Raw genomic sequence first — 21,847 nt, forward strand, 5'->3', positions numbered from 1 at the left:
CGCTCAGCGTGAATGCATCTCCGTGCACGTGGGGCAGGCCGGCGTGCAGATCGGCAATGCTTGCTGGGAGCTCTACTGCCTGGAGCACGGGATCCAGCCCGACGGGCAGATGCCCAGCGACAAGACCATCGGCGGAGGGGACGACTCCTTTAACACCTTCTTCAGCGAGACTGGGGCGGGGAAGCATGTGCCCCGGGCTGTGTTTGTGGATCTGGAACCCACGGTGATCGGTGAGTGAGGGGGGGGGGGGCGCTGCCGATTCCATACCCATGGGATTCCTGGGGCTCCTGAGCTCCCGGACTGGGGTGTTTCTCAAACTCTGATCGCTGCAGATGAGGTTCGCACGGGCACGTACCGCCAGCTCTTCCACCCAGAGCAGCTGATCACCGGCAAGGAAGACGCCGCCAACAACTACGCCCGAGGGCACTATACCATCGGCAAGGAGCTCATCGACCTGGTGCTGGACCGGATTCGGAAGCTGGTGCGAGAAGGCTGGGGCAGGCCACGGAAGCCCTCAGATGGGGAAAGGGAGGCTCCCGTCCTGGGAAAGCTTCCTGTGCAAGGATGGGGCAGGACAGCGGGGAGGCGCCACCCTGGGGCGAGCTGTCCTCTTTACCTCCGACAGCAGCTGGCTTGACGTGGGGCAGAATGACCTTCTGCAGACAAGCAGCTGTCAGGCTGAGAACGGGGCCCCGGGTGGCTGGAGAGATAGTACAGCAGGTAGGGCGTTTGCCTTGCAAGTGGTAGACCGGGGTTCAATCCTCAGCATCTCATATGGTCCCTCCAAATCACTGCCAGGAGTGATCCCTGAGTGCAGGCCCAGGAGTATGCCCTGAGTATCACCGGGTATGGCTCCAAAATCAAAAAGGAAAAACATAATGATAAGGGGGCTAGAGAAGTAGTCCAGTGGGTAGGGTTCTTGCCTTCCATAAAACCAACACTAGTTTTTTTAATTCATTAACTAATTAATTAATTAATTTTTTTGCTTTTTGGGTCACACCCGGTGATGCTCAGGGGTTACTCCTGGCTCTGCACTCAGGAATTACTCCTGGCGGTGCTCAGGGCACCATAGGGGATGCTGGGAATCAAACCTGGGTCAGCCGCATGCGAGGCAAACGCCCTACCCGCTGTGCTATCGCTCCAGCCCCCGACCCTAGTTTTTATCCTTGGCACTCCATATGGTCCCCCTAGCCCCACTGGGAGTGATCCTAAAGTGCAGAGACAGGAGTAAGCCCTGGGCACCACCAGATGTGGCAAAAAAGAAAAAATGAGGGTCCAATGCACAGGCATTGCCAGTGTATCATCTGGCATCATGAGGCTGCAGAGAGGGTGCCCTGAAGATGCCAGGATCACCACCGCATTGGCCCGAGGTGTTCTGCTGGACCTCGGGCTCCTGCAGAGGGTGGGCATCGGGTCCCCGGATTGCGGCGATCGCTGGAGACACAAAGGAGCTTGCGAGGTTGAATCAGCTCAGCTCTGAAGCTGGGTGGTGCTGGCAGGGTACGAAATGCGAGTCCCCCTACACTCAAGAGCTTAGTTGGTTTTCAGAGGAAGGAGGAGCCAGAGGAGAGAGGCTGACTCTGCCCCGGCTAAGCACTGAAACCCTCAGAAACCCTTAGAAAAGTCTGGCAAGGTTTCATGAAACTCGGGCACTAGAGACAGCAGGAGCTCTGATGCCGTTACTCCTGGCCTCTGTCCCCCAGGCTGACCAGTGCACGGGCCTCCAGGGCTTCCTGATCTTCCACAGCTTCGGAGGGGGCACCGGCTCCGGCTTCACCTCGCTGCTCATGGAGCGCCTCTCCGTCGACTACGGCAAGAAGTCCAAGCTGGAGTTCTCCATCTACCCGGCTCCCCAGGTGTCCACGGCCGTGGTGGAGCCCTACAACTCCATCCTGACCACACACACCACCCTGGAGCACTCGGACTGCGCCTTCATGGTGGACAACGAGGCCATCTACGACATCTGCCGGCGCAACCTGGACATCGAGCGGCCCACCTACACCAACCTCAACCGCCTCATCGGCCAGATCGTGTCCTCCATCACGGCCTCGCTGCGCTTCGACGGGGCCCTCAACGTGGACCTGACCGAGTTCCAGACCAACCTGGTGCCCTACCCGCGCATCCACTTCCCCCTGGCCACCTACGCGCCCGTCATCTCAGCCGAGAAGGCGTACCACGAGCAGCTGTCGGTGGCCGAGATCACCAACGCCTGCTTCGAGCCGGCCAACCAGATGGTGAAGTGCGACCCCCGCCACGGCAAGTACATGGCCTGCTGCCTGCTGTACCGGGGTGACGTGGTGCCCAAGGACGTCAACGCCGCCATCGCCACCATCAAGACCAAGCGCACCATCCAATTTGTGGACTGGTGCCCCACAGGCTTCAAAGTGGGCATCAACTACCAGCCCCCTACGGTGGTGCCCGGGGGGGACCTGGCCAAGGTGCAGCGTGCCGTGTGCATGCTGAGCAACACCACCGCCATCGCCGAGGCCTGGGCCCGCCTGGACCACAAGTTCGATCTGATGTATGCCAAGAGGGCGTTCGTGCATTGGTACGTGGGCGAGGGCATGGAGGAGGGCGAGTTCTCCGAGGCCCGGGAGGATATGGCCGCCCTGGAGAAGGATTACGAGGAGGTGGGCATGGATAGTGTTGAGGGGGAGGGGGATGAGGAGGAGGGGGATGAATACTAGGGAATCCTGCAGGTGGACCCCGAATAAAGTGCTCTGACCTTCTTGGCTCACAATTGCCTTCTTCTCTGGGGAGAAACTGTGGGACGCTTTCCACCTTCGTGAGAGAGGAACATTGGTATGTCTGTCTGGATTCCCCAGGAAGCTGGTCTGATGCAGATTTTACTAATGTGCCCGAGTTTCAGATCCCCAATTGCAGGGAGTACACACACGATAATGCAGAAGCAAAGGGACTTCATTACTAGCCCGAGCTAGGGTCCGAGTCTCATCCAACGCAGTGGAGTCTTGACAAGGACCCCGACTCCAAATCACAAGCATTTTATATAGGGCTCAGAGTTAAGAAGCAAGGTCTATTTTTAGCATCTGCCCTATAACAATGGTGGTCAACAACTAGGCAATGGTTAGTAACATTTCTTTTCTTTTTTTCTTTTTGGTTCCCCAGTGATGCTCAGGGGCCACTCCTGGCTCTGCACTCAGGAACCACCCCTGGCGGTGCTCAGGGGACCATATGGGATGCTGGGAACCGAACCCGGGTTGGCCGCGTACAAGGCAAATGCCCTACCCGCCGTGCTATCGCTCCAGCCCCTGGTTAGTTACATTTCTAAGGAGGGTTCAGTGACCCCTCATGACCGGCCAGACCCAACTGCCCTGTTCCTTATCTTGGCAAATTACTCAACTGGGAGTTTACCAGAAACTGCAAGTCCTGCTCTGGGGAAACAGAAACTGAGGCCTAGTTGAGATTTAGTGTTGGTTACAGCCTGTCATGGCATCAGTTTCGCCCTCACACTAAAAGCAGGGTTGGAGAATTAGCCCAGAGGTGAAGGAGCTTCCGTTCCATGCGGCCAAACCGGGTTTAATATCCAGCACCCAATATGGTTGCCTGAGCACCGCCAAGAGTGATCCTTGAGCACCACATAACCAACATCTGCGCTATCCCCTCCTCACCCCGCCTCCCGGTGTCAGATCAATTTAAAAAGTGACATCAGACTTTACTGAAGAGTGCAACTCGAGGGCCAGAGGGATAGGGCAGCTGTAGGGCATTTGCCTTGTATGTGACCAAACCTGGCTAGATCTCCCTTACCACAGATGGTCCTTTACCACAGATCCTCCAGAAGTGATCCATGAGCACAGAACCAGGAGTCAGCCCTGAGCACCCCCTCCCCCCACCCCAAATAGTGCAATTGTAGGGAATGAAATGGAGACTTCGGGGAGCAAAGAGCCACAAGCAAAACAGAACCGCAAGGCAAGAGAAATAGTACAGGGATTAGTGTTTGATGGTGCCAGAGCCATTGGGTAGGGGGCTTGTCTTGCATGCAGCCAATCCAGTTCTGAGCACCCCCATATGGTCCCCTGAGCTCGCCAGGAGTGATCCCTGAGCACACCTGGTTGTGTCCCAGGAACCCAAAAGTATTTTAAATATTTAAAAAAACAAAACAAAACTAGTTGCTTTGCATTCCACTGACCCAGGTAAGACTCTCTTGTACCGCAGATCCCTGAGCGTCACCTACACACAGTGCTAGAAATAACCCCTCAGCATCATGCACTGCCACCCCAAAACGCCAACTCCCTCAAAAAAAAAAAAAAAAAAAAAAAGCATGGCAGGTAGGAGGCTTCCCGCTAAGCAGATGCAGGGAATACAGGAGCTGGTCCTTGGGGGCGGGGTGGGGGTGGGGACACGGCTAGACCCCGCCCACTTGAGCCCGCCCACTGAACCACCCTCTGTCATGGTAGCGAGCTCTGGGGGCAGGGGCGGCTCAGTTGCACAGGCCTGGAGTGGGGAGGAGGCTCCGTCTATATCTTGCAAGGGTGAGGCCCTCACCCTTGAAAGAAAAAGGGGCCCCTGAGTGAAGTTGTTCCGAGTGAGAGAGCGCGCCGGCGGCCCGCGGGATGCAGAGGTGCCGGGAACCGTCTGCCGCTGCCCGCGGGGGGGCTCTGTCTGAGCTGGGGTGCGGCCACCTTGTGGGCTGGGGCTTTGTCTCCGGCAGGCAGGTCTGGCCTCAGAGCGCCCAGAAGCCGGCATGAAGACAGAAGACAGCTGTGGGGCAGCTCACCTGCCAGTAATCTCCATCCAACGCTCAGCACTTTTATTGTTTGGGTTCGGTTTGGGGGCACACCCGGCAGTGCTCAGGAGACACTCCTGGCTCTGTGCTCGGGAGTAACCCCTGGCGGTGCTCAGGGAACCGTGTGTGATGCTGGGAATCCAAACTGGGAAGGGCGGGGGGCTGGAGCAATAGCACAGCGGGTAGGGCGTTTGCCTTGCACGCGGCCGACCCGGGTTCGATTCCCAGCATCCCATATGTCCCCTGAGCACTGCCAGGGGTGATTCCTGAGTGCAGAGCCAGGAGTAACCTCTCTGCATCGCCGGGTGTGACCCAAAAGGCCAAAAAAAAACACAAACAAACTGGGAAGGGCGGGGTGCAAGGCAAGTGCTTTGACAAAATTCCCGCACTAACCCCAACACTCACAGCCCCCAACGCTCGCCACTGATTTTGGGGGAACCACACATGCAGGCTCTGTGCTCAGGGAACATTCCTGGGGTGCCGTGGGCCATAGGAAATGCCTGTGTGCAAGGTCAGCCGCTTCCCCGCTGTCCTCTCTCAGGCCCATGGCCACATTTGGATAAGGAAGATACTGACCTTTCCCGACCCCGTGGCCTGAGCGCACAGGTCCAGCTTCAACCTTCGCTTTGAACCCTGAGGCTGCCCCTCCGCGCTCTCCTGGCCGCCTCTGCCTGGCCGGCTGGGCATCCCCGCCGTGCCCGCCCAGCCCAGAGGCCCTGCTCCCCGAGCCTCTCCTTGAGGACCGGGTGCCGGGAGGCTGCCCCGGGAAGGACCGGGTGCCAGGAGGCTGTCCTGGAGAAGCCCGGGCGGAGACGGGGATGCCTGAGGGACCATCTGAGGTTCTAAAGAGAAGAAATAGCCGGGACTCAAATAGAGAGAGGGAGAGAGGGAGAGAGTGAGAGGAAGAGAGAAAGCAAGGAAGAGAGAGTGAGGGAGAGGGAGAAAGTGTGGGAGAGGGAGAGAGTGAGGGAGAGGGAGAGAGGGAGAGAAGGAGAGAGGGAGAGAGTGAGGAAGAGAGAGGAAAAGAGGGAGAGGGAGAGAAGGAGAGAGGGAGAGAGTGAGGAAGAGAGAGGAAAAGAGGGAGAGGGAGAGAAGGAGGGAGAGAGAGCACTGGGCAGAGGCTGAGGCAGAGAGAGAGTGAGGGAGAGGGGGGAGCGAGGGGAGGGAGAATGAGGAAGAGAGAGGAAAAGAGAAAGCAAGGGAGAGTGAGGGAGTGAGGGAGGGAGAGAGAGAAAGGGAGGGAGAGAGAGAGTGAGGATGAGAGAGGAAGAGAAATCGAGGGAGAGAGAGTGAGGGAGAGAGGGACAGAGTGAGGGGGAGAGGGAGAGTGAGGATGAGAGAGGAAGAGAAATCGAGGGAGAGAGAGTGAGGGAGAGAGGGAGAGAGTGAGGGGGAGAGAGGGAGTGAGGAAGAGAGAAAGCAAGGGAGAGAGAGTGAGGGAGAGTGGGAAAGAGGGAGAGAGGGAGTGGGAGAGAGTGAAGGAAAGAGGAAGGAGGGGGGAGAGAGAGATGGAGGGAGAGAGGGAGAGTGAGGAAGACAGAGGAAGAGAAAGTGAGGGAAAGAGTGAGGGAGAGAGAGGGAGTGAGGAAGAGAGAGAAAGCAAGGGAGAGAGAGTGAGGGAGAGAGAGGGAGAGAGCAAAGGAGAGAGGAAGGAGAGGGGGAGAGAAAGAGAGAGAGAGGGAGAGAGAGAGAGATGGAGGGAATAGGGAGGGGGTGGTCCTGGTCTTCCTCCCCCTCTGCCTCTGCCCAGTGCTCCTATGAGCTGACTATACTCAGAAGCTCCTTGGCAACGGGGCCCCCAAAGGGGGCACTAAGGTGACACCAAGTTGTGCAGGGACAGAGGAAGACGAGATCTCGGAGAACGGAGGCCAGGAGCTCCGGCACCCGGACACAGGCAGGGCATGTGGTGGGGGGACTGGACACAGTGGCCACCTCCAGCCCGCCCCTGCCAGGGGCCCCATCACCGCTGACAGGGGCGTGAGGAGAGAGGCCGGAGCGGAAGCCACAGGCCGGCTGGCGGCCCCGATGGCGCCCAGGAGGAAGGACGGGCGGATCCCACAGGCCTTGCTCGCCGGGTGAGGACAGCCCCGACTCCTCTGCGAGCACGGGGCAGCCTGTGCTCACGGCGGAAACCAGTTCGATTGTGACGGGCCCTCAAGAAGCTTCGGTGTGACCAGCTGGGCTCCATCCACTCCGATATCGACCCCCTAAAAGCGCCACCTCACACGTGCCTGCCTGCCGGTCCATCCGTCTGTCTGAACCCCAAGCCTCGGACAGTTTCACACTTGGGGGGGGGGAGGGAAGAAGAATGATCTGGGATATTTTCAAAAGCAGAGAGTCTCTTGCCCGCACACCTGGCTGTCTTCCCCGGGGCCCCTCGGAGGGGATGGGCTCCAGCTTCCCTCCCCACCCCGAGCAGAGCTCCTGGCGGCCAAAGACCACCCAAACCTAGCCACAGCCATGCTCGAGGCCCCTCTCCACACGTTCAGACAAGCCTCATGGAGGAAGGTACCGGCAGAGGAACCCAGGTGTGTGTAATCCCATCAACGGCCAACATCCAGAGACTTAAAAGCAAGCTCTCAGAAGTGATATCTTTAGCCTACTTCTCCCTCTGGGAGGAACTGGCAAGCTACTGAGAGTTTCCTGCCCCCATGGGACAGCCTTGCAAGCTTCCCCTGGTGTATCCATATGCTAAAGCCAGTAACAAGCTGGGTCTCATTCCCCTGACCCTGAAAGAGCCCCCAGTGCGACATCGTTGGCAGGGAGGAGTTGAGATAGACTTCTAAGATCTCAGGGAAAGGACGAAATGAGAAGTTACTGAGCCCACCCGAGAAATCGATGATTAACGGGATACTGTGATCGTGATTTTCAAAAGCCCAAGAAATTTACTTGGAGAACGTCAGGAGCACTGTGGTGGGGGGTGGGGGGTGGGGGGTGGGGGGTGTTCTTGCCAAACACTGAGCAGGTTGGGGGTCCAGACCCTGGGCCCACACTGTGGTCCTGAGGTGAGTCCGGGGGAGGGCAACCACGGGACCCTCAGGGCCAGCGCAGTCCCGTCCTGTCCCGCACCTGGACCGCCCGCCCGCCGCTCACATGAGGCCACATGTGAGGAGAACATGGCTCAGAGGGCTGAGAGCCGGCCCTGGGGACCCGCCGGGTCAGCAGGGGAGTCTGGAGTCCAGGGGTCTGTGTACCCTCTCTCTGCCCACAGCACATCCCGGCACCCCCCAAACCGCACCCCTGCACACACACCCCCCACCACCACCACCTGCAAGCCTGGTCTGCCAAGTCGTCAAAGGGCAGCCGGTGACTCAGAACCTCAGAGGCAGGGAGGGGGCCGGCCCGGTGCTCCTCCACCCCAGCTCTGGGAGGAAAGAATGACGGGGGAGGGGCAGGATCCTGGATCCTGGCACCCGATGAGGCAGAGGTGCCCTCGGGGCTACTGGGGGAACTGGGAGGGACCGGCCACTGCTGATTCCTCCTGGAGGAGGAAGGAGGTGGGGGCAGCTCAGAGGGGTCTTCTGGGCCCCCCTGGAGGGAGGGCTGAGCACCCACAGAGGGGCCCCGGGGGTTCCCATCTTCGGTCCCTGCAGTCCACAGAACCCTGGATGCCTCCCAGTGAGTGACGCTCTCCCGGGACTGGCGGCCACACAGCTCACACAGGTGTGGGAAGGTGGTCCCTCAGACCTCCCGGGGGCGGCTGGCTCCTGGGGGCACCCTCAGACGCTGCTGGAGCCTCGCACTGGACAGTCTCCTGCAGACAGACATGTCTAGCTCCGCCCTCTGATTGGCCACCCAAGGCGGGGCACTCCGTCCTTCTAGAACACTTCCCAATGTCCCCCCCTTCTCTCAGGGTTGCCATTCCTTCCTGCTTAGGTCACAATTGCCCAGAAACCCTCCCTTCTCTCCCTCCGCCCGCCCCGACCCTGGCACCGTCACCTATTCCCCTTCTCCATCACTCACAGGGCACTCACTTGGCACACGGCTCTCTCCACTCTGCTTCCCAGCCATGGCATCAGCCAGATCTGTATTTTTATTTTATTTTTAATTTTTTTTGCTTTTTGGGTCACACCGGCAATGCACAGGGGTTACTCCTGGCTCTGCACTCAGGAATTACTCCTGGCGGTGCTCAGGGACCATATGGGATGCCGGGGATCGAACCCGGGTTGGCCAAGTGCAAGGCAAACACCCTACCCGCTGAGCTATCACTCCAGCCCCCAGATCTGTATTTTTAAACCACATGATGTGTGTGTGAACAGTTACAGCACTGGGCCTGCTTCAGAAGTCGCACAATTGATTAGCCCCGAAGATTTACAAACCACACAAAGAAGCGTATCCGGGAGGAGAAGGCTCCTTCTCAGGGCTGCGACTCTGTACCCAGCCCGGGAATGTCTCTGGCTACTGTCTCCTCCAGGATAGCTTCCAGGCCAGTAGGAAAGTATGTATACACACTTAGATACTCTTTCCTCTACTTGCTTTCTTCACCCAAATCTAGAGAATGGCCTGGATCACGCCTCCTTTTTTTTTTTTTCTGGGATGGTTTCGTGTCGGGTGGAAGCCACAGGGCTTACTTGGGGACCACATGGAATCAAATTGGGTTTTGAGAAATGCAACCACCCTACCTCCATGTTATCTCTCTGGCCCTAGCCTCTCCTTGTTCTTTTGGTGACAATACAGAATTCCACGCATGGCAGGCCATTGTTTATGTAATGAGTCTGCTCTGATTTGTTCCCAAGTCTTTGTGGCAGTCTTTATCCATAAGGCTCTGCACACAGGCACAGCACTTAGGATGTCTGCAGCAAAGAGTAAGCCCCTTTAACTCCGCGCTGCCCCTTTAGAATTGAGATCATACTACTAGCCTCTGTATGAGAATCCTTGCACCTCACGCTTGCCTGTACATTTTGTTCAACTTTATTATAATTTTTTTGGTTTTGGCCACATCCAGCAATGCTCAAGAGTTATTCCTGGCTCTGCACTCAGGAATCACTCCTGGCTAGGGCTCCAGGATTCTGGGGATCGAGTCCAGGTCAGCCAGGGGCAAGGCAAGTGCCCTACCTGCTGTACTATATCTCTGGCTCTTGTTCAACATTTTATTTCCAAGTTTTTCTTTTTTTATCTTCACCAGTGAAACAAAGTGCTTTACTGCCACTTTCCTCTCGATTAAATCCATTCTGAGCAAGATTTAGCATCTCGTGTTTAAAAGCCAATCTTTGGGAGCCGAGCAATAGTGCAGTGGGCAGAGCATTTTCTTTGTATACGGCTGACCTGGGTTTGATCCCTGGCACCCTATACGGTCCCGTGAGCCCTGCTAGGCGTGACTTGTGAGCACAGAGCCCAGAGCACTGTTGGGTGTGGCTCCAAAACAGACAAACAAAAGTCATTATTTCCTCTCTTGGTAAACTCTCTATCTCTGTCCTTTGCCTATTTAAAATAAATTGCACTGGACTGGAGGGTCAGTACAGGGCTTAAGGCACATGCCTTGAATGCTGATGATCCCAGTTTGATTCCCTGGCACTGCCTATGGTCACCTGAGCACCACCAGGAGTGATCCCTGAGCACAGAGGCACTGTCATGTATGCCCCCACCAAAAGAAAAAATTGCATCATGTGTCATTAGTTTGTTAGCATTATTTGTAAAATCTCTGTTAGAGATAATTACATAGCTAGATTTTCATTGCCCTGAACACAGAAATAATAACTTAAACTTCTTTCTTTGTTTTCTTTCCTTCCTTCCATTCTTCCCTCCCTCTCTCTTTTTTCTTTGTTTCCTTTTTTCTCTTCCTTCCTTCCTTCCTTCCTTCCTTCCTTCCTTCCTTCCTTCCTTCCTTCCTTCCTTCCTTCCTTCCTTCCTTCCTTCCTTCCTTCCTTCCTTCCTTCCTTCCTTCCTTCCTCCCTCCCTCCCTCCCTCCCTTTCTCCCTCCTTCCCTCCCTCCCTCTCTCCCTCCCTCCCTTTCTCCCTCCTTCCTTCCCTTCCTCCCTCCCTTCCTCCATCCTTCCCTCCCTCCCTCCCTTCCTGTGTTTGGACCACACCCAGTAGTGCACAAGGGCTTCTCCTGGCTCCGCTCTATGCAGAGGATCCAACCATGGTAGGTGCGTACAAGGTAAGCTCCTTACCCCCTACTGTACACTCTCACTCTCTCCTCCCCACCCCCGTCTGGTTCTTTATTTATATTACTGCTCTTAATCTAGTTTACTTATTTGGCCACACATGGCAGTGCTCAGCAGCTATTCCAGCTCAGTGCTTGGGGCTTGCTCCCAGTGATGTTCCAGAGGACGGTGCAGTGCCGGGGACCAAAGCCAGGGCCTCCCATATGCAGGCAAGTGCTCTACCACTGAACCACATCCCTGGACCCTACTCTTATTCTACTTTGATGTATGTGGAGGCACAGCTGTTGGTGCTCAGAGCTTACTTGTGGCTCAGTGCTCACCCATCACTCCTGGTGGGGTGCAGAGGACTATAAGTGGTACCGGGGATCAAACCTGATCAAACCCGGGTCAGCCACGTGCAAGGGAAGTCCCCTACCCACTGTACTATTGCTCCCGGCCCAGAGATCTGTAAAATTCTGAATGAGTTAACCAATTCCTTCTGCTCTCACCCAAGCAACTTTAGCATCCTTGTTGACAGCAGAAACTAATTCTGGCAAAGACCAAAAAATACTAAGTCCCCTCCCTTCTAAATTGAAGAGATGCTGAACAGGATATAGAAATAACATGAGAAAAAAAAAGAATAATTTTTTAAAAGGGGCTGGAGTGATAGCACAGCGGGTAGGGTGTTTGCCTTGCACGCGACCGACCCGGGTTCGAATCCCAGCATCCCATATGGTCCCCTGAGCACTTCCAGGGGTAATTCCTGAGTGCATGAGCCAGGAGTGACCCCTGTGCATTGCCAGGTGTGACCCAAAAAGCAAAATAATAATAATAATAATAATAATAATAATAATAATAATAATAATAAAAAAGAAATAACGTGGGGCTGGAGCGATAGTACAGCGGGTAGGGCGTTTGCCTTGCATGTGGCCAACCCGGGTTCAAATCCCAGCATCCCATATGGTCCCCAGAGCACGGCCAGGGCTCATGCACAGGTGAGTGCATGAGCCAGGAGTAACCCCTGAGCATCGCCAGGTGTGACCCCAAAAGCAAAAAAAAAAAAGGAAAGAAAGAAAGAATGCAAGGCTCTAGAAAGGGAAGCGGCACCCTGGGAAGCCCAGGGCAGTCTACAGCTTCCCCCCAACACCCCCAGTTCTCTTGATCTCTCCTTGGAGGCCCCCTCCCACCCAAACAGTGACAGACATTTCCTCCTCCAGACGCTAGGGGCCGCTGTTGGCCCCCCTGCCAGGGCCCCGAGAATGAATTCTCAACTCCCTGTGCTTCTCGGTGGCTTGCTCCAGATTCCCAGTCCCAGTTGGAGCTTGGGCTTTGGCAGAGCTTATGTCTTTTGTCTGCATCCTTGGAGCCGACAAGTCTGGGAGAGCAAGCACTGGGGTTCTATGGCAGGTGGCGACCTGCCGCCCAGCAAGGCCTATGCAATGGAATTCCTCAAATGTAGGCCACAAGCTCAGCTAGGAAAAGCAGTCAAACGGGCTCATGTGCAGACAGACAGACAGACAGAGACAGACAGACAGACAGACAGACACAGACACACACACCTCTCTTTCTCTCTCTCTCTCTCTCTCTCTCTCTCTCTCTCTCTCTCTCTCTCTCTCTCTCTCTCTCTCTCTCTCTCTCTCTCTCTCTCTCTCTCTTCCCTGAGTCTGGCCTCAGCGTTTCTCTTTGTTGAAGGGTTTCTGGGTCAGAGAGAATTTGGACTAACCTCTACTATGTACCATGCCTCAGAGGGTTTTCCAACAGCCCAAAGCCATACCCGTTTTTAGGGAGGCAGAACAATGCTCAGAAATCCGCCGAAATCGCACGTCAGTGAGGGCTGCAAACCCAGGTCTGTCTGTTTCTGAAGCCTTGGTGTTTGCCTTGGGCCTCCCATCTTGCCGAGTGAGAACCCTGTGAAGGTGGGGACTGAGCTATGTTCTTTATATATTTGGGCGGCATCTAGAATGTAGAAATACCCAATTAATGCAGGTGGGTGGACTTGGTTAATTTCAAGCACTAGCCAGATTTTGGAAGGTTTTCTAATCTTACAGAAGACCTGAAGCCAGGAATAATTTACACATTTACAGATAGATGAGGTCAAATTAGAAAGATCAAATTAGATCTTTAGGATCAAATTAGAAAGAAATATATATATATATGTGTGTGTAACATATATATACATATATATACATATATATATTTCCCATTTTACCCCACTGCCTCCAAATTTGTCAAAATCATTGACAAGAGGGGCCAGAGAAATAGTACAGCAGGTAAAGGCATCTGCCTTGTATGAGGCCTACCTGGGTTCATTCCCCAGCACCCCAAAGGGTCCTCTGAACCCTCCATGAGTAATCCCTGAATGCAGAGCCAGGAGTAAGCCTTAGGCACACCGGGTGTGGCACGTGCGCGCATGCACACACACACACACACACACACACAGACACACACAGACACACCATCAACAAGAGATTCAAGTCTGTTCATTATGAATCACCCAACATACACAAATGCTTTGACTTTAAATGCAAGATGTTTATGTATATCAGAGGTTACTAAACCTTTTCTTCCAAGTTGATTTTTACCATTTAATACCTAATCATTTTATATCTCCAGTGCTGCCAGAGGCCAGATATAAAAATCTGAGTTCTTTCATATTCAAATACTTGCTATTATCCTGGTTTCTAATTTTAACCTTTCTGGCAGGGCTGTTGCAGCTCATGGTAACTTAATTTCTACTTTGCTGTCGTCTAATGATGTGGGGAACCTTTTCATCTGCTAGATGGATATTCATGTATTTCCTTTTACCAAGGGCCTTGTTTTTATTGGGTTATTTGTGTTTTTCTTTTTGTGTCAACACATAATTTTCTTTGGGCTGTGAGGATCAAGCCCAGTGCCTTATAGGCATAAAGTATGTACTTTATCACTAAGCTACATCCTCTGACCATAACATATTTGGGGGGGGGGGTATGTGGATTTCGGGTTACAGCTCCTGTGCTCAGGGGCTTCTCTAATTCCTTGTGTGCTGCTCACTCCTGGCAGTGCTCAAAGGACCCTGGCTGTGGGAGAGTTAAATCCAGCAAAGCATGCTCTCTCCAGCCTGTTGAACTCTCTCTCCTCCCCCACCCCCCTTAACCTACTTTTTGGGGGGCTGCGCCGGGTGCGGTGTTCAGGGCGTATTATCGGCTCTGCATTCAGGGATCACTCCTGGCAGGCTCAGAGGACCGTATTTGGTGGTGAATATTGGTCCGGAGTCAGCCATGTGCAAGGCAAACACCCTACCTGCTGTACCTGTACCATCACTCTGCCCTCCCTCTTAACTTATTTTTGATAGCTCCCCCTTATTATATATGTGTGTGTATATATATATATATATATATTACTGTATCACTGTCATCCCGTTGTTCATCGATTTACTCGAGCGGGCTCCAGTAACGTCTCCATTGTCCCAGCCCTGATATCATAGCAGCCTCTCCTTATTCGTCCTTCCCAGCCATAGGAGGCTCTTTCAGGGTCAGGGGAATGAAACCTGTTATTGTTACTGTTTTTGGCATATGGAATACGCCAAGAATAGCTTGCCAGTCTCAGCCATGACCCCAGGGGTAGCTTGCCAGGCTCTGCCGAGAGGACGGGATACTTAACAGCCTGCCACGCTCTCCGAGAGGCATATAGTATATAGCTATTGTTATTGTTGTTGTTGTTGTTGTTGCTAAGGAGCTAATCCAGGACCTCACACTTGCAAAACGCTCTACCATGGAGCTACATTCCCTGCTTTCTACTCCACTTAGCCTTCCTAGGCTCCTGGGCAAAAAAAAAAAAAAAAAGTGTGTCTGCAGTCTGGCCCCAGTGGAATGCACATCTCGGGGGGAGGGGGTGAATTCCACCAAGTGATCAAACACACGCACACACACAGAGTCCTCTGAAGCCGGGAGCCAGGGGGCACGGGGAGGGCCGGGCGCGTGGGGGCGGCGGTCGCCGGCGGCGCTCGGGAACCCTCAATCAGAGGCTTGTTTACGGGAATGCGGCGGAGGGCCCCGGAGGCGGGCGGCCAGCTCGCGCCCGGCGCGTCCTCCCCGCCGAGTCCCCCGCGACCTCCCGCGTCCCGGCCCCGCGTGACGTCGCCCGGGGACCAGCCCCACATCGCGGGCGCCGCCCCTTCTCCCGGCAGCCCCCGCGGCCGCCCCGCCCCCGAGTGACAGCCGCGCCGGCCTCCGGCTGCCGGGGAGTTTCCGCGCCGCTGACGCTCGCCGGGGCGCACGGCGGGGGCGCACGGCGGGGGCGCACGGCGGGGCCGCCGCGTCCTACGCAGCCGCCGCGAGCCGGCCGGCGGGGGCAGCCCAGGGACACCCGGCCGAGGAGGTGCGGGCGGGCGATCCCCGGGCGGGCCCGCAGCGGGGCTCCCGTGGGGACTCCCCGGGCCTGGACACCGAGATAGCCCGTGACACCGGCCTGCGCGGGCCCGATAACGCCGCCCGGCGGAGCCTTAGTCAGCGGCCCCGCGCCGGGCTGCGCTGTCGCCCGGGAGGGGCTCGGGGAGGTGGGCTGGTGGGGGTTGCAGACCCCCCGAGGAGGGGCTCGGGTGCGACGCCTTCTCTCCCACCCGCAGCTCCCCGGAGGCCCGCGGGACGCTGACGAGTTGCTATGGCATCCTACTACGAGATCCTAGACGTGCCCCCAAACGCCTCGCCTGATGACATCAAGAAGGCGTAAGTGCCCGGGGCCGAGCACTCACAGCTTCTCCGGCCCCGGGGGGCGGCGGAGGGGGACGCGCAGAAAGGGGGTGGGTGTTGCAGATGACACCTGTCAGGACGCGGATAGGCCATCCCTGGAAGAGGACAGAGCCCTGGCGAGGGCGGCGTTCCTCCCCCAGCCCCTCCCCACCTGTGGCCGTTCTCGGCGTGCAAAGGTGCCCACATCCCCCCCCCCTCCCCGCCTCCCCCTACGGCCACACGTCCACCCCCGCGCCACCGCAGCCTTCCGCGTCCAGCCCCCCTCACGGTACCATATGCTAAGACGAGTCTGAGGGGGCTGTGGAGGGCCTCCTTTCAAACGGGCACCCCGGCTGGTGCCTGTGGGGGTGAATGCCGGCGACGGGCCGCGGGGGGCGGGGGGCTGCTGGGAGCGTGGGTGGAGCTATGCCCCGGCGGGCCGACCCCTGATCCTCCTCCCCTCTGAACCCGCCTCCTGCAGGTATCGCAAGAAGGCTCTGCAGTGGCACCCCGACAAGAACCCCGATAATAAAGAGTTTGCCGAGAAGAAGTTCAAGGAGGTGGCCGAGGCCTATGAAGTGCTGTCGGACAGTAAGGGCGGGGCGGGGGGGGGGGGCGGGCCAGAGCAGGGGTCTCCCACTTCCCACTCCAGCCCTTTCCTCCCAACGCTGCAGGGGAGGGGGGGTCAAGGGGCAGGCGGAGGACACCTGTTGGAATTTAATTAGCACTTACATTCCAACCCGGTACTTAATTTCCCCCTTTTATGGGTCCAGTTGAAAGGAGCACTACTCCGCAAAGCACCCTCTTCATCCGCACCCAGCTGCAGCTCGTGTCAGCACCCCGATGAGGGTGGTGGGGACTTGGGTCCTCATGGCAAGGCTCCCCAGCAGGGCAGCAGTGAGTCCACGCCGCCATTCTGTGAGGTGGGGGTGTATCATCACCCCATTTCACAGGCGAGGACACTGAGGCCAAGAGAGGCGCAATAACCTGGTCGAGGTCACGCAGAGCCGGAATAGGAGTCCCGGTCTGCTTCTCTTTCGTTCCCCAAGCGAGGTTCCTCAGCTGGCTTTAGTGTCAAGCCCTTGTCGGGAACTGAGGGGCAGTGACAGCCGGGCCGTCCCTGGCCTCAGCCCCACGGGCGCGCTGATTCTGCTGAGGGAAGGCCGGCAGTAACTAAGTACATGCGCCTTCAAGATGGCACACATCTGGAGGGGCCCGGGAGAGAGTACCGGGGTTCAGGCACAAGCCTCGCCACCACCTGATCTCTGAGCATCCTGGGGTGTGACCCTGGCAGCCCCCAACCTTGGGTCCTCGAATTCAACCTTTTGTTAGATTGGGCCCTGAGCATCGAGTGGAAGGCCCCCCAATGCACCCCCCCAAAAAAAAAAAACCACTTCCTGAGAGTGTTGCAGAAGGAAGAGGCAGTGATGTGGAAGGGAATAGCGGGTAGCATTAGACTAGGCCCGGGTGCGTTAGCAACATCGCGGTAGTTATGGACCAGTGTGGGCAGTGACTGTCCCCCCCGATGGGCACTCTCTCTCCTTGTCCCCACCCTTGGAGGTTGGTGTTTCGTTGCACCCATTTTATGGATGAGCCTCTGTGAAGGGTTCAGCTGCTCTACCCAGGATAGCCTTGGTCCCCCTGCGCAGGCCCCGGCCCATCCCCTCTCCCCCCCCCCCCCTGCCGCCAGCGTCCATCTGTGGGCAGTCATGAGGGCCCCACCCTGGCACACGGAGGTGACCTGTCTCTCTTTGCAGAACATAAGCGGGAGATCTACGACCGCTATGGCCGGGAAGGGCTGACTGGGGCAGGTAGGTGGAGCCGAGGGGCCCTGATGAGTGGAAGTGGGTCAGGGAGGAGGGGTGCTTGCGGAGAATGTGCTCCCAAGCTCCCAGCCCTGCACTGGGGAGGGCGGGGGGGGGGGGGTGGGTGGTGTCACACCGTGAGCCACACCTGTGTGCACTCCACTCCCCGATCTCCTTCAGGATCTGGCCCGTCCCGCGCAGGCACAGACACTGGCCAGGGCGGGGCCCCTGCTTTCGTCTTCAGCTTCCGCAGCCCCGAGGAAGTCTTCCGGGAGTTCTTTGGGACTGGAGACCCCTTCTCCGAACTCTTTGGTGAGTGGGTTCATGCGGCCTCTGGCTAGCTGCCCCCGTTTGCGGCAAGGGAGACCCCAGGGCCGAGGGCAGAGAAAGAAGCCGTGTCCCGTGGACAGGATGTGTGGTGGGGGCAGACCCGGGTTAGACTCGGTGTGACCCGGGGCTGGAGCGATAGCACAGCGGGTAGGGCGTTTGCCTTGCACGCGGCCGACCCGAGTTCGATTCCCAGCATCCCATAGGGTCCCCTGAGCACCGCCAGGAGTTAATTCCTGAGTGCAGAGCCAGGAGTAACCCCTGTCATCGCCTGGTGTGACCCAAAAAGCCAAAAAAAAAAAAAAAAGAATTGGTGTGTGTGATCCTCGAGGGACATGCCACAGTCATGCCTGCTTAAGTGACCGCAACAAAGGGGCATTGTTAGGCAACGCCAGGGCCGCTGCGGAGCACTGTCACGTGGCGAGGGGCACGGCCAAGCACCGCAGCTGCCGACCGCAGCTGCCGTGTGGGGAAGTGATGAGCCGGGCCACCCTCTTCCCTCCCCGCAGCTGCTGATGAGTTCTGCAGGGTGGGCTGCACTCATCTGGGCCCCGAGTTACAGACGAGTAAACTGAGGCACAAAGAACTTGCGTATAGTCACTGAGCAACTCACAGGGCCGGAGACCTGCACCCTGAGTCCCTCCCCCCCCCAGCCCTCCCCCACCCGTGTTCCCTTCCTCCCTCCTTATCTTACACCTTAGTGTGGATGTATCACATGACAAAGGGACTCAGTTTGCCCATCAGCCCCAGCAAAACAAGTCATAATAAAGCAGCAGAAGCTGGTGCTGCGCAGCTCTGGTTTCCAGCTGTCAAGCCGGGTCCCCCCTCTTGGGGAGGGCCCGCTCCTCCTGATGGTGGCTGCTGGCTGATGTGCTTGCTTGTTGCAGATGACCTGGGCCCCTTCTCGGAGCTGCAGGGCCGCCTGTCCCCTCGCTCCGGCCCTTTCTTCACCTTCTCCTCCTTCCCGGGCCACTCCTCCAGTAAGTGCTGGCTCTTCCCATCCGGGCGAGTTCTGAGCCCCGGCACCAGCTCCCCTGCTCCAGGGCGGCTGTGTGGACAGCCCTGCCCGTCTTAACCTGCGTCTCATCCTGTCTCGTGGCCAGATTTCTCCTCCTCCTCCTTCTCCTTCAGTCCCGGTGCTGGGGCTTTTCGCTCTGTTTCTACATCCACCACCTTTGTCCAAGGACGCCGCATCACCACACGCAGGTGAGGCCTCCTTCTGGAACCTTCCATGGGCTGGGGGCGGGGCGGGGGGGCCTGCAGGGCTCTGAGAGAACCTCGCTGACTCCCGCAGAATCATGGAGAACGGGCAGGAGCGCGTGGAAGTGGAGGAGGACGGGCAGCTGAAGTCAGTCTCCATCAATGGTGAGGCGCGGCTCTGCACCCCACTTTCCCGCGGGAAAAGTGGGAGCCTCCCCAAAGTGCGTGGGGCAGGGGGCAGGGAGGGAAGGGGGGCTGACGGCTTGGAGCGGAGCTGGCAGGCGGGTCTGGGAGGGCTGTGGGGGGGTGGGGGGATGGGGCTCCAGGAGGCCCAGAGGGGTCCAGGTGTTGGCGTGCCTGTCGTGGGCGCACACCTGCGGCTGCCAGCAGGGGAGGCGGCTGGCACCCTCATTTGCATTTGGCGAGACTGAAACTCAAGTGAGCCCAGATGTGCTCCTTCCACTCGAGTGAGGACTGCAACTCCCTCCGCCTCACCCTTCCCGCACGCAGCCGCCCGTGCGTGTGTGCTTGCGTGCGTGCGTCCCCGCGCACGTTGGGGCGCCCTCACACCCCCACCCCCGAGACAGCAAGGTGCCCAGGCGCACACGCGGGCCCGAGGGCTCACACCGCCCTGCCTCCCGCAGGTATCCCCGACGACCTGGCACTGGCCTTGGAGCTGAGCCGGCGTGAGCTGCAGCCGTCCATCGGGCCGTCCGTCGGGCCGTCTGTCGGCCCCCGGCCCGGGGGCTCGCAGGCGCAGCAGCCGCAGCAGCAGACGCCGACCCCCGCCTCACTCCGTAATGACATTGACCTTTTTGAGGACGAGGACCTGCAGCTGGCCATGGCCTACAGCCTGTCCGAGATGGAGGCCTCTGGGCAGAAACCGGCAGGTGGGCGGGGGGTGCAGCCACGCCGCCGGCCGGGGCGACCCGCGGCCCAGGGCCACGATGCGGGCGTGGGGGGCAACCGCGAGGGCGCTCGGGGCGAGGCAGCCAGACGCGGCCCATCCCCAGAGGAGAACGCCTCTCGTTGCCTTATCCTCTGATCACCCCACCCATCAACCCCCACCGATTTGGGGGTCCCCCCCCGCTCACCCTCGGGAGAGCAGGGAGGAGGGGCCTGGCCTGAACCCCAGGAAGCCCCTTGCCGTCCCGGTGCTCCATCTGAGGGTGCCCAGGCTGGGGGCCCCCCCACCTTGAGAGCCCACTCAGCCAGGGGTGTGGGGGGGCCCTCAAGGCAGCAGAGGGGGGCGCTGCGGAGCCAGGAGGCATCTCTTAGCAGCCGGGCGATTCTCAGGGGGCAGGGGTCTCTGCCCTCGGGGGGCAGCCGTGGTGGCATCGAGGAGCCGGGGGCCGCGCCCCAGCTCCCCCTCCCCCGGGGAGCGCTGCTGCTCTCGCTGTCTGTCCGGCTGCCGACACCCCGACTCTGGTCCTGTGGCCGTCTCCGCTTCCTCCTGGCGCTGCTGCTCCTTCCTCGCCCGCTTGCTCGCACTGGCTGGCCGGCTAGGACTCCCTCCTTCCTACCCACCCCCAGAAGCCGCCCGCGTGGCGCACACGCGGCTCTGGCCCCCTCGGGCCGCGGCCCGTCCCGGGAGGCTAGCAGGGTGGGGCGGGCGCCTCTCCGTCCGTCCAGATTCGGAGCCGGAACCCACTCCTCCTCCCTTCCTCTTGCTGCCTCAGCCGACCCCAAGCCTCAGGACTAGGCAGAGGTGAGGTCGGCGCGCCCTGGAGAGGTGGGCCAGGGCCAGGGCGGCCGCGGAGGGAGGCCCCCCCCCACTCTCCCCGGAGGGGACTGTCCCCAGAGCCGGTGCATCAGGGCGCAGGGAGAGGTCACAGGGTTAGCCCAGGTCTGCATGCGCGGCTCCTCCTCCCACGGCTGGCCGCTGACCCCTCTCTCCTGTCCCCCCCGCCCCCGCTCTCTCCCCAGATGTGTTCTGAGCTGGATGTCCGGGATCCAGAGTCGCTGCACAGTTCCAACAGGACAGCACCCTCTCCCCTGTGCGCTGGGAAGGGGACCTTCCATCCCTCTCCCTGATCCGTGCAGCGCTAGAGCTGAGTGGGGGGTGGGGGCCGGGGGGAGGTGCCCGTAGTCTTAGCCTGTGAACTCTGCCCTGGGTCTTTGGGGCTGTCTCTTGGAGACTACAAGTCCCAGAATGCAACGCCTCCGGCCTCATCTCTGATAGGTCAAGCTTGCGGGTGGAGCGGGCGCCTGGTGGCGGAGCTGTGCATCTTGGGATATGTAGTTCCAGCCCCGCTCGCTCCGGGAGCCGGGGTGGGGACATCTTGTCATTTCGATTTGTCCCTGGCCAGGAGGGTGGGGAGGGGGCGGGGCTGCGAGAACGTGGATGAAGGGGGATTTCTATTTGGGCCGAGCGCGGGTCCCTCTGACACCTCATGCTGGTTGCCCTCGTGCCATCTGGGTGGGGCTGAACGGGGCAGCCCTGGGTCTGAAGAACCAGCCGGGACAGGAGGACCGAGCGGGACGGGGTCCCCGGCGGCTGGCGGAGAGCCCCGGGGTGGAGGGCGGGCCACCCTCGGGTGGGGGGAGTGTGTGTGTGAGAGAGAGAGTGCGAGTGCATGTGCGTGCGTGCCTGCATGCGTGCGCGCGCGCGCGTGGCCAGGGCTGGCATGTGACGGGCGCTGCGGGCATGTTGCTGCTTGTACGGCTGTTAAGCCTCTGACCCCGCCGCCCAGTGCTCGCTGCCGCCGCCGCCGCCGCCGCCGAGCTCCTGGGGCGCCCGGAGGCCAGGGTGGGGAGCATCGCCGGTCCCCGCGAGGGGGAGTCTCAGAGACTTGCCCAAGCCTGTTGGGCTGCGCTGAGACGCAGGGGGACCCCAGAAGTAAATAAAGCTGAGTTGTGAGAGTTGGGCTGCTGTGTCCCTGCGTCTTCCGGGTGCCCGGAAGGCACTGAGTGAGGCCAGCAGGGACGCATCTGCCTCTTTGACCCCAACAGCTCCAGGTGGCCCCATCAACAGGAGCC

The 21,847-nt window shown here is 58.6% G+C and overlaps 2 protein-coding genes across 4 annotated transcripts in view; both read left to right on the top strand.

The window, feature by feature from the left end:
* LOC101538292 (tubulin alpha-1D chain) overlaps positions 1-2,687 on the top strand; it is an 11,592-nt gene extending 8,905 nt beyond the window's left edge. The window contains exons 2-4 of the mRNA XM_055123192.1: positions 8-230; positions 333-481; positions 1,704-2,687. Of these exons, the coding sequence (XP_054979167.1) occupies positions 8-230; positions 333-481; positions 1,704-2,687 (1,356 nt within the window). The remainder of the gene's footprint in view (positions 1-7; positions 231-332; positions 482-1,703) is intronic.
* A 12,340-nt stretch (positions 2,688-15,027) lies between these two features.
* DNAJB2 (DnaJ heat shock protein family (Hsp40) member B2) lies at positions 15,028-21,730 on the top strand. Of its 3 annotated transcripts, XM_055123202.1 has the most exons (11): positions 15,028-15,186; positions 15,434-15,533; positions 16,018-16,127; positions 17,294-17,347; positions 17,522-17,653; positions 18,556-18,648; positions 18,772-18,874; positions 18,963-19,033; positions 19,513-19,758; positions 20,548-20,576; positions 20,795-21,730. In XM_055123202.1, exons 2-10 carry the CDS (start codon positions 15,469-15,471, stop codon positions 20,568-20,570), a joined length of 897 nt encoding a protein of 298 aa, XP_054979177.1. In that variant the 5' UTR covers positions 15,028-15,186; positions 15,434-15,468; the 3' UTR covers positions 20,571-20,576; positions 20,795-21,730. The 3 variants fall into 3 exon arrangements, with proteins under 3 accessions (XP_054979177.1, XP_054979178.1, XP_054979176.1); XM_055123203.1 differs by lacking the exon at positions 20,548-20,576; XM_055123201.1 differs by lacking the exons at positions 20,548-20,576; positions 20,795-21,730 and having other exon boundaries at positions 19,513-20,541.
* The last annotated feature ends 117 nt before the right edge of the window (positions 21,731-21,847 follow it).

This window comes from Sorex araneus, chromosome X (genome assembly GCF_027595985.1).
Source record: "Sorex araneus isolate mSorAra2 chromosome X, mSorAra2.pri, whole genome shotgun sequence".
In the NCBI taxonomy this organism is placed as follows: domain Eukaryota; kingdom Metazoa; phylum Chordata; class Mammalia; order Eulipotyphla; family Soricidae; genus Sorex; species Sorex araneus.